This window comes from Gekko japonicus, unplaced genomic scaffold, assembly GCF_001447785.1.
Source record: "Gekko japonicus isolate JY-2015 unplaced genomic scaffold, Gekko_japonicus_V1.1 scaffold1591, whole genome shotgun sequence".
NCBI lineage: Eukaryota > Metazoa > Chordata > Lepidosauria > Squamata > Gekkonidae > Gekko > Gekko japonicus.
Genome location: NW_015163651.1, coordinates 291,294 through 302,761, shown reverse-complemented (window position 1 = coordinate 302,761; position 11,468 = coordinate 291,294). Strand labels below are relative to the sequence as shown.

General features: G+C 49.9%; 1 protein-coding gene across 1 annotated transcript in view; it reads right to left on the bottom strand.

The window, feature by feature from the left end:
* Positions 1-614: 614 nt before the first annotated feature.
* The window catches only part of DENND3 (DENN/MADD domain containing 3), a 67,850-nt gene continuing 56,996 nt past the window's right edge, over positions 615-11,468 (bottom strand). Inside the window, exons 19-23 of the mRNA XM_015407679.1 lie at positions 9,032-9,192; positions 5,697-5,830; positions 4,556-4,674; positions 4,309-4,446; positions 615-1,604 (exon numbers count right to left, since the gene is read on the bottom strand). Coding sequence (XP_015263165.1) covers positions 1,404-1,604; positions 4,309-4,446; positions 4,556-4,674; positions 5,697-5,830; positions 9,032-9,192 — 753 coding nt within the window. The 3' untranslated portion in view covers positions 615-1,403. The remainder of the gene's footprint in view (positions 1,605-4,308; positions 4,447-4,555; positions 4,675-5,696; positions 5,831-9,031; positions 9,193-11,468) is intronic.

The window sequence follows — 11,468 nt, the reverse complement described above, 5'->3', positions numbered from 1 at the left end:
CTGACCATTCATTAAGCTGCTTACAGGAAGGACATTTTTTCTACCTTTACAATGTTTTATTGTCCTATACCCCGATAGGACACAGTCAAGAAGCATCGCAACTTTCCTTCAGGCCCATCGTCTATTTTAAAGAAGGATTTGGAGGGAGAGGGAGTGGGGGGAGGGGATATCCACATTCCACCCTAGACCCACTAGACTTTGCAGGGGGAACTCTCTCGGGAGCACCCGCCTTGGAAGAGGACACTGGCCAGAGGAAAGAGGGGCAGAGGGCGATTTGATACGAGCCATCTCTTTGTGCAACACGCTTTACAATGGAACTGACGGATGTGTTTTTAAAAGGCACGTGTGACGTGCTCAATCAGCGCCCTTAAAGGGGTGGAAGAGCTTTGTGTTTTGCGCACGGACCAGAGTGCTGTTTAAAATAACTCCTTCCCTCTAATCGAAACGTATTGATCGGATGGGACAGGCCGTCTGACTTTGGGAACGTCAGCTGGTTCTGTGTTCACAAGAGCGGCCACCTTCAGAAGCCCAGCGTGAGCTACTGTGCCCCACCAGCGCTACCGTCTCGAGGCCGTTTCAGAGGGTAGTAGCCATGCTTGTCTGCAGCAGAACAGCTGGACTCAAGCCCAGCAGCACCTTCGAGACCAGCAGGATTTTCGGGGTGTGAGCTTTCGACAGTCAAGGCTCCCGAATATTCTGTGTGTCTTGACGGTGCTCCTGGGCTTGAACCGAGCTGTTTCAAGGCAGCAGCCCTCTGCAAGAGTGCGCCGTGTCTCTTCATGTTGCCCAGGCACTTAGGGGGAACGATTTGTTTTGATGGAGAAGCCCGCCGGCTGCGGAAGTTCCAGGAGCTGATCCAAGCGTTCACAAGATCGGGTCAACGGGAGCCTGCCACTTCTGCTTCAACCACCTTTGCCTAACTCAACGGATGCCATGGGGTCGGTAAACACTGGCGACCATTTGAACAAGAACGGGACACACACCCGTCTGCCAGAACTTTTCCAGTTGATCCACTGTGCTGCATTGTCCGGAGGGGTTTGTGTTTCTGGAAGCGCTGGGCTGTAGTTGTTGAGCCAGAAGACGCATCGGTTCAGTCTAACAAAAGTTTACCAGCACCTCCGCGAATGACTTCAAGTGAAAATCATGATCCGACATTACAAATTACCCAGCGACTTCCCCATTATGTTTTCGAGGTTCTTGCTCAACATGCCGGTTCTGGGTCATCAAAACTGTGTAGGAGTAGTGATTTCCTTCTGTCGCTTCGTATTCCAGTAACTTAATTGCACTGAACATTGTTCTAATAAATTAAAAACACTGAAGAATAAAATACACGCAGAACTGAAGCTAACAGAACCCCACCCCCTTCCTACAGCCAGGGTTTAAAATGGTGAAAGGATTCCGGCCTATTCGACCTTCCAGATAGCAATCTTCCCTTCTTCCTTCCCAGAGCCGCTGAGAACGTATCTGTCCTCGGCAGAGCAAAGAGCCTTCACCGTGTCGATGTGCCCGACCAGCTCCTTTTCCACCGTCCTCTTTTCAGCGTCAACCACATAGATCTTTCCTTTGATTTTGCCTTGGGAAAGTCCTCTGCCACCAACCCACATCTGAAAAAAAAAAGAGCTGTCCTTTAAAGGGCTGCCTTTCCAACTGTGTGCCTAAACGTTACAAAACTCAAGATTGTTTTTTGGTGTCGTGGTTAAGTGCACGGACTCTAATCTGGGAGAACCGGGTTTGATTCCCCACTCATCCACTTGCACCTGGCTGGATGACCTTGGGCAAGCCGTAGTCCTGATAAGAGCTGTTCTTGAAAAAGAGCAGCTTCTGTCAGAGCTCTCTCAGCCCCACCCACCTCACAGGGTGTGTCTGTTGCGGGGAGGGGAAGGGAAAGGAGTTTTTAAGCCGCTCTGAGACTCACTTGGGTAGTGAAGGGTGGGGGTATCAATCTCTTCTTCTTCTATTTACTATTTTATTTGCTATTTTATTTAACAGTCCTAGATGAAGAGCTGGAACCGAGCGCTGTCACACCTCAGAGACCAATGAGATGCTGGGGGTATACAGCTTTTGAGAGTCAACGTTCCCTTTGTCCAAAGGGAGGGGCTATTGGCCACAAGGTACAGATGGAACACTCCTGTCTGGGGCAAGTGATGCTCTGTATTCTTGGTGCTTGGGGGGGGGCACAGTGGGAGGGCTTCTGGAGTTCTGGCCCCGCTGGTGGACCTCCTGATGGCACCTGGGTTTTGGCCACTGTGTGTGACACAGAGTGTTGGACTGGGTGCGCCACTGGTTTGATCCGACATGGCTTCTCTTATGTTCTTATGTCTGGGGCAGTGATGCTCTGTATTCTTGGTGCTTGGGGGGGGGGGGCACAGGGGGAGGGCCTCTGGGGTTCTGGCCCCGCTGCTGGACCTCCTGATGGCACCTGGTATTTTTGGCCACTGTGTGACAGAGTGTTGGACTGGGTGGGCCACTGGCCTGACCCAACATGGCTTCTCTTATGTTCTTAGAGAAAGGGGAAACTCACCTGTACCAAGTTAGTACAATCTTAAACTGATGAGCTAATTCATCACTAGTGTCCTGGCCCCACTGCTGGACCTCCTGATGGCACCTGGTATTTTTGGCCACTGTGTGACAGTGTTGGACTGGATGGGCCATTGGCCTGATCCAACATTGGCTTCTCTTATGTTCTTATGAGGGCTTCTGGAGTTCTGGCCCTGCTAGTGAACCTCCTGATGGCACCTGGGTTTTGGCCACTGTGTGACACAGAGTGTTGGACTGGGTGGGCCACTGGCCTGATTCAGCATGGCTTCCCTTATGTGCTTATACTCTTTCAAGCACACAGCGTAGTTCTGTTTTTCCACTTCATCCAAGTACCGCCTCTAAAGCACTCCCTCTCGGCACATCCCTTTTGCATTTGGTTGAAAAAGAGAGGCCGTGCGGAGCCCCCAGGGCAACGTAATGGCAGAGACGAGCCAACCCTTCTTCAGTGATTATGGCTATTGGATGGAAGCCAACAGATATAAACGGCAGAATACGACATTCCACTTTGGCTTGGCTAATGCTAGAGGAGGAACACGTGTCGAATGGTGCTCCCAGTTTGGAAATGCCGTTCTGCAGCCCACCCGGGCAACCACGTGGCTTTGAGAGATGAGCTCATGCATTACTGAAGATGCAGCAGACGCAGGAACCGTGAAACGACTCCAAGCCTTCCCGGGGGCGTTTGGGGCTTGTGGTGTGGGAAGCTGCTTTTGAGACTCTTAAGAGCAGTTTCTGAAGCACTTCGTGGTGTGATCTGGTGGGGGCGGGGAACGATCAGCTGGGTTCCATGCAGAGAAATTCCACTGGACAAAACGCCTGCCCCTATCCGAGGAGCTGAGCTGTGTTAGCAAAAAGCCCGGGGGCACCTTGTTAGTCTTAAAGGTGCCCCTGGGCTTTTTACTATTTTGCCCCTATCAGGACCAATGCTCCCTCTATGCCAGTTTGGTGTAGTGGTTAAGTGTGCGGACTCTAATCTGGGAGAACCGGGTTTGATTCCCCACTCCTCCACTTGCACCTGCTGATGTGACCTTGGGTCAGTCACAAGCTCTGGCACAGCTGTCCTTGAAAAAGAGCAGTTTGTGTCAGAGCTCTCTCAGCCCCACCCACCTCACAGGGTGTCTGTTGTGGGGAGGGGAAGGGAAAGGAGTCTGTAAACCGCTCTGAGACTCCAAGTGAAGGGCGGGGTATAAATCCAATCTCTTCTTCTTCTACTTTGTGAGCCACTGCCATTAAAGTTGTGAGCGAGCAATTTCGCTATTGCATAAATTAGTTGGCTCTGGAGCCATCCTTCCTGAGCTAAGGTGAAAATGTGTCAGCCGGAGGCTAAAAAACTGGGAGCTAGCTCACACTAACTCAGCTTAGAGGGAACACTGCTCTGGAGCCATCCTTCCTGAGCTATGCCAAAAATATAAGAGCTGGAGGCTAGAAAACTGTGAGCTAGCTCACACTAACTCAGCTTAGAGGGAACACTGATCAGGACTCTTTTGCACACATTTGTGTGCAATTAGTTCCATCCTGCTTTTCGCCCCAGCTGGCACTCAAAACGGCGTCAGTCATCGGTCTTCCCACCCTCCGTTTCCTGCCAGGTAGCTCGGGCTGAGAGTTCGTGACGGGCCCAAAGTCACCCAGAGAACTTCCATCCTAGAGGTGGGGATTCGAATTCCGGTCCCCCGGAATCCTAGTCCACCACGATATACTGCACATCGCTGGCTCTTGATCGAAGACCAGTCAGTGCACCAAACAGAAACGGCGTCCCCTCGGCGTCTGGTTTACCTGGTTCTTCACTTTCATCATGCAGGTGATCTCGGCACAGTCCTGCAGGCTGACCTTCTGAGCGGGCGTCGAGAGATCCGTCATGTTCCAGATATATAGGTCGGGACTCCCTGAGCACGAGGCCCACACTTGGTCCCTCTACGGTAGAAGACAGACAAGGGTAGAAGCACACTCGGTCCAACAGATGGCACCCCCTTAGCCTGACCCTTTCAAGTTTGCGACCGTTGAGGTGCACACTTCCGTTTACCTCAGGAAACAACTGGAAAGAGAGCAAGGACGGGAGGGGATCTCTCACGTAGTCATCCATTTTCACCTTCTGCCGAACGAAGCCGTTTGTCGTGACGACGAGAATACAGCTGCCTACGCCTTCGGTGCAGAAACAGAGAGGGGTTAAAAAATCTGACACAAACAGCATGTCTTTTTGTTTTAACAAGAAGAATAAGAGGAGACTGGATTTATACCCCACCCTTCACTCGGAGTCTCAGAGCGGCTGACAATCCCCTTTCCCTCCCCCTCCCCACAACAGAGGTAGGTGGGGCTGAGAGAGCTCTTTCAAGGACTGCCCTTGAGAGAACAGCTCTGACAGAACTTGTGACTGACCCAAGGTCACACCAGCAGTGAAGAACCAGGCATGTGGAGGAGTGGGGAATCAAACCCGGATCTCCCAGATCAGAGTCCACGCTCCTAACCACTACACCAAACCGGCTCTACGCTATACCAAAAGAGGACTTTTAACAAGAAGACGATGGTGCCTGGACTTCCTGCATGACACTTCTTCTAATCGTACTACACGGGTTATTGTTTCTCTTTTCAGAATTTTTTTTGGAGGAGGACAAGCCCTGCTTCGGAGAAAAGGGTGGGAATGTTTGAAACGTGATCTGCTTCGGGGTCCCCGACCTTTCTGGAGTTAGCTGGCACCTCTGGGATTTCTGGCATGGCGTAGTGGGCGCAGCCACGGAAAGGAGTGCCACAGGAGGCAGAGCCAGGCACAAAATGGCTCCTGCTGCTTCCCTTCAGTCACACAGTGAAGATTCTTATGCTGGGGGGGGGGGCAGAGCTAATCAGGCAAAAACCCTTCCTGGACCCACCCACTTTCTAAAACACTCGGCAGGTTCCAGCAAAGGTGCTGGCAAGCACTGCGTGTTGGGGACCCCTGGTGTTTGCTTGTTTATTTACTAAATTGGATTCACTCTAGGCTGCAAGCACACTTCTTCAGATATCAGTCAGTCAAGGGATTAATAGATCTAGCAAAGTACAGCTGAATAAGATGAGGGAGAGGAGATGAGGGAGAGGAAAAGGTCTGTTACGATGGAGAACAACGTCATGAACAAAACTGAGAGTCTTTTACACTGCATTTCTTCAAAGCATATCAGACACAGGAAACATACAGCACCAAAGGCGGCTGTTGTGGTATTTGATGGATGTCAGCGTCTCGCAGGGCAGCTGGAACCGGTGGTTGACTTTCAAGGTGCTGATGTTCCAGGCAATCACCGTCCCATCCACGCTGCACGAATAGGCCTCACTGCCATGGGGGAAAGGGACAGGTGAGAACGCTGTGACCCCAGGGGGTTAAATGCAACCTCCCCCCCAAAAAAGCAGTGCTGTGGACCAAAGCAAAATCATGGGCCCATTTCTGAGTTTTTAGCTCGAGTCACTGGAGAAAGAGTAGCGCAGTGGGTTAGTGGGTTAGACTAGGAGCCGGGAGACACAGGTTCGGATCCTCACTCTGCCAAGGAAACTCTAGTCAGGCACCCAGCCTTGCCATAAGATAAGCATATGGAGCAGAGGTCCATCAGTGGCTACTAGCCACAAGGTATAGATAGGGACTCTGGGGCAAGGGATGCTCTGTCATCTTGGTGCTTGGGGGGGGGGGCCAACAGTGGGAGGGCTTCTACTGTCCTGGCCCCACTGGTGGACCTCCTGAGGGCACCTGGTATTTTTGGCCACTGTGCAACAACAGAGTGTTGGACTGGATGGGCTATCGGCCTAATCCAACATGGGCTTCTCTTCTGCTCTTATGTTCCTCACAGGATTATTGTGAGCATAAAATGGAGGAGAGGAGAATGCTGTAAGTGGCTTTGTGGGTTTCCCATTGGGGAGCAAGGTGAGGTATAAAGGAAGTAAAATAAATAAATAAAATAGTTACAGGTCACATCAGCCACTGAGAGACTGGGTGATTGGCTCACCGTCGGTGGGGGGGGGGGAAGTGCCACTGAGCCCCAGCTGACTTACGGCAACCCCACAGGGTTTTCAGGGCAAGAGACGAACAGCGGTGGCTTTGCCCTTGCCTGCCTCTGCGTAGCGACCCTGGACTTCCTTGGCGGTCTCCCATCCCTGTAGCGACCCGGGCTGGCCCTGCTTCGCTTCCGAGATCTGATCAGACTGGGCTAGTCTGGCCCACCCAGGCCAGGGCGCTCGCTCTTACTGGGTTCCACTCCCCCCCCCTTCTCTCCCACGTGCCACCTGAAGGCTCCAGGCCAAGTTCTGTGGCACCTGGATTTTAGAACGGCAGTTCAGTGCAACCCTCCAGTCATATCTTCCAGACTCCTAAATATGCTTCTGTTTTACTTTGACCACCCTTCAGTGGTATTTAGAAGAAGAGAAGAGATTGGATTTATACCCTGCCCTTCACTACCCAAAGGTGTCTCAGAGCGGCTGACAAACTCCTTTCCCTTCCCCTCCCCACAATAGACACCCTGTGAGGTAGGTGGGGCTGAGAGAGCTCTGACAGAAACTGCTAGTTTTCAAGAACAACTCTTATCAGAACAAGTGGAGGAGTGGGGAATCAAACCCGGTTCTCCCAGATTAGAGTCCGCGCACTTAACCACTGCACCAGACTGGCTCTCTTTAATTAAACCTTTAAAACTAGGGTTTTCCCTGGGTAGGAAACAGCTTGAAGAAGACCAAGGAGCTGACCGTAAAATGAGGAATGTTTGCTAGCACTTTATTATGTTGTGGTTTTAAACATGGTATTTATATTAGCGGATGTGATTTCATGTTATTGTATTGTAGGGATTTTAGTTGTCTGTAAGCCGCCCTAGGCTTGGAGGGCGGGATAGAAATCTAACAAATAAATAAATATAGGAGAAGGAAGTCTTTAAAGTCTGGGCTGCAATTTCCATAATATTTGTTCTGCAAACAATTAACTCTCATCCCTCCTTGGAATGAGTATTTAAAATTGCACAATACTGAGCAAACTACTTTGGGAAAGAAATGCTCCTTCCATATTGGCTGCCGGCAAACAAATTGACCTTTCCTTATTTAAAAACACACCCCCAAAAAAGTCCATACTGCCCCACACAAAGAGAAAGCCATATCAGGAAGAAACGTGAAAACGGCAGCTCATTGTTAAACACAAGGAAAGCCCGGCTGGATCAGACCTGGGTCGGTCTAGTGCACCATCCTGTCTCACGCAGGGGAACTGGTTAGCCAACAACCAGGGCAGAGGGGCCTCCTGGCACTGGGGTTCAGAAGTTTTCTGCCTCTGAATATGGAGGTCCACGAACTGGAAGATCAAATCAAGTACCGAATGAGCTTTCTAACCAGTACCTTCATCTCCTTGCAAGGAGCTTCCTTGCCACTTTTAAAACCTTTCTTGGCGTGGAAGCTCAAAAGGAGATAAGAACATCAGAAGAGCCCTGCAGGATCAGAACAGTGGTCCATCTAGACCAACTTCCTGTCGTACACTGTGGCCAACCAAGTCCTCTGGAGGGCCAAGAACAGAGCAGAGAGGCTTAGGCCTTCCCCTGGTAAGAACATCAGAAGAGCCCTGCAGGATCAGAACAGTGGTCCATCTAGACCAGCATCCTGTCATACACAGTGGCCAACCAGGTCCTCTGGAGGGCCAAGAACAGAGCAGAGAGGCTTAGGCCTTCCCCTGGTAAGAACATCAGAAGAGCCCTGCTGGATCAGAACAGTGGTCCATCTAGTCCAGCATCCTGTCTCACACAGTGGCCAACTAGTTCCTCTGGAGGACAAACAGGGGCAGAGAGGCTGAAGCCTTCCCTTGAGGAAGAGCCCTGCAGGATCAGAACAGTGGTCTCTCTAGACCAGCATCCTGTCTCACACAGTGGCCAACCAGTTTCTCTAGAGGGCCAACAACAAGGCATAGAGGCTGAGGCCTTCATAAGGACATACAAAGAGTGCCAGCTGAATCAGACCAGTGGTCCATTTGGTCCAGCATCCTGTCTTACACAGTGCCCAACCAGTTCCTCTGAAGGTCCAACAACAGGACAGAGGCCGAGGACTTCCCTTGATAAGAACATCAGAAGAGCCCTGCTGGATCAGACCAGTGCTCCATCTGGTCCAGCATCCTGTCTCACACAGTGGCCAACCAGTTCCTTTGGAGGTCCAACAACAGGTCAAAGAGGCCGAGGCCTTCCCCTGATGTTGCCTCCAAGCACTGGAATTCAGAGGTTTACTACCTCTGAACATGTAGGTTGAGTTTCCCCAAGAATCATTTCATGGAAAATGAGAAGCATATAAGGCATGTGTGGCTACCACAGCAGCTTGAAAGCAATACAATTTGCCCCCATTGCTTGGAGAGAGACACAAAGAATAACTCATGGCGAATGCTACTACTAACCATCCGAGTGCTTAATTAGCAAAGGGCTTCTTAATCAGCTGCAGCCCTTTAAGCTCAGGATGCATTTCCTAGAGAGCTTCAGTACTGGAGAAGACAGCCACCCAGCCACCCACCCACCCGTGGTGGGGCTCGGCTGACCTGGACAGGCTGTCTCTGGTCTGCACAATGATGTCCATGACTTCCGAGCGATGGTCGTTCAGCTGCTTGTTGCAAGACATGCTGTGGGTGTTGATTATGTAGATGATGGAGTCTTGGGAACCAATCCAGACTTGGCTCTGCTCCGCCATCACCATGCATTTCTGTATTTACAAGACAGGATACAAAGGTGACTGAACAATGACCCCCCAGAAGGTCAAGGAACTGAGAAGCTGCACCACAGTTTCTTCTTCTTCTTCACCCCTTCCGAACTTATCAACCAGTGTATATAGGCCAGGGTCAATGTCACTAAATGACCACTGGAGATCCAGTCCGGTGCAGAGATTAGAGTGTCGGACTAGGGTCTGGGAGACCCAGGTTTGAACCGCCCTTCGTGCCACGGAAGCCCACTGTCCTTTTTAAGGTATGGTGACCACAACTAGAACAAATTTAGAGCCCAGTGGGGGCACCTTTAAGCCTAACAAAAGTTTATTCAAGGTATGCGCTTTCGTGTGCAAGGCACACTTTTTTCAAATACACTGGAATGGACGGTGAGGTTCTCAACATATAGACAGGGATTTAACAGCAAATCAACATGTAACGTGATGATGTTTAAGTTATGCAAAGTGAAAAACGAAATAAAAAGTTACGGTTATCAGGTCAGCAGTTGTAAAGCAGTAAATATGTCACTCACAGCAGCAGATAAATGTCTAAAGTTGTTTTTTTCTAATTGTGGGAAGTAACAGAACCTTAATTATCTCCTCTGAGGGCACTTAAAGGTGCCACGGGGCTCTAAATTCGTTCTGCTGCTTCAGACCAACACGGCTGACTGCCTGGATCGGTGACCACAACTGCATGCCATATTCCCAGTGAAGCCACACCATGGAACTATACAGAGGGATTACAGCAGTGGCCTGCATATAAGTACGATTTGTAACTGATTGCGAACTCTCAGCTGAAATGACCCACTACCTTCGAACCAGCCGAAGGCTTCGCAGCCTGTTTTGCTGAGATCAAGCGTAGCGTAGTGTATAACTAACCACAGAACAGGAGAAAATAAAAATACACACATCCTGTTGCCCTGTGCTGCTGAAATAACTATTAACGGGGAGGAAGGTTCAGGAAAGCTTAAGGCAACAACATTCTGAAATTATGCATCTAACATAAGAACATACGAGAAGCCAATGTTGGATCAGGCCAGTGGCCCATCCAGTCCAACACTCTATCACACAGCGGCCAAAAATACCACATGCCATCAGGAGGTCCAGCAGTGGGGCCAGGAGGACACTAGAAGCCCTCCCACAGTTGCCCCCACCCCAAGCACCAAGAATATAGAGCAGAGTTCCTATCTATACCTTGTGGCTAATAGCCCCTTATGGACTTCTGCTCCATATGTTTATCCAGTTCCCTCTTGAAGCCGTCCATGCTTGTAGCTGCCACCACCTCCTGTGGCAGTGAATCCCAGGTGTTAATCACTCTTTGGGTGAAGAAGTTCTTCTGATTACCTGCCACCTACTATTTAGTTTTTAGTTTAGTTTTAGGGTTTTTTCTATTTAGTTTTGGGAGCCAGGTAAAGAGGTGGGCTTTTAAAATTATTCTGTCAGGCATTTTGATTAAGAAGTTTATCCATAAACGTCCACCACCACCACCTCTTTGAGTGTACAACAGAATAGTGGTATGTAAATATTTTAAAATAGTTATAAAATGGTGTGTTGTTTTCAGTGCTCCATACTACTTTTGGTGGTGGTGGAAAGTGCCCAAAAGTCACAGTCAACTTACGGTGATCCTGGGGAGGTTTCAAAGCAAGAGGCATTTAGAGAAGAAGAGGAGATTGGATTTATATCCCCACCCTTTCCTACCCAAAGGGGTCTCAGAGCGGCTTACAAACTCCTTTCCCTTCCCCTCCCCACAACAGACACCCTATGAGCAGTGTTCCCTCTAAGCTGAGTTAGTGTGAGCTAGCTCAGTTTTTTTAGCCTCCAGCTCACACATTTTCTGTCTTTGCTCAGGAAGGAGGGCTCCAGAGCAAACTATCTTATGCAGGAGCCAAATCGCTCGCTCACAACTTTAATGCCAGTAGCTCACAAAGTAGGATTTTTGCTCACAAGACGCCACAGTTTAGAGGAAGTATGGCCTGTGAGGTAGGTGGGGCTGAGAGAGCTCTTTCGACAACTGCTTTTTCCAGAACAGCTCCGAGAGAACTGTGACTGACCCAGGGTCTCACCAGCAGCTACATGTGGAGGAGTGGGGAAGCAAATCCGGTTCTCCCAGATTAGAGTCTGTGCTCCTAACCACAACACCAAACTGGCTTGCCCTCACATACCTCCACGTAGAAACCCTGGACTTCCTCTGTGCTCTTCCATCCAACTATATCCCTGCTTAGCTTCCAGGATCTGAACAATATCCATTTCATATATATATATATATATATATATATATA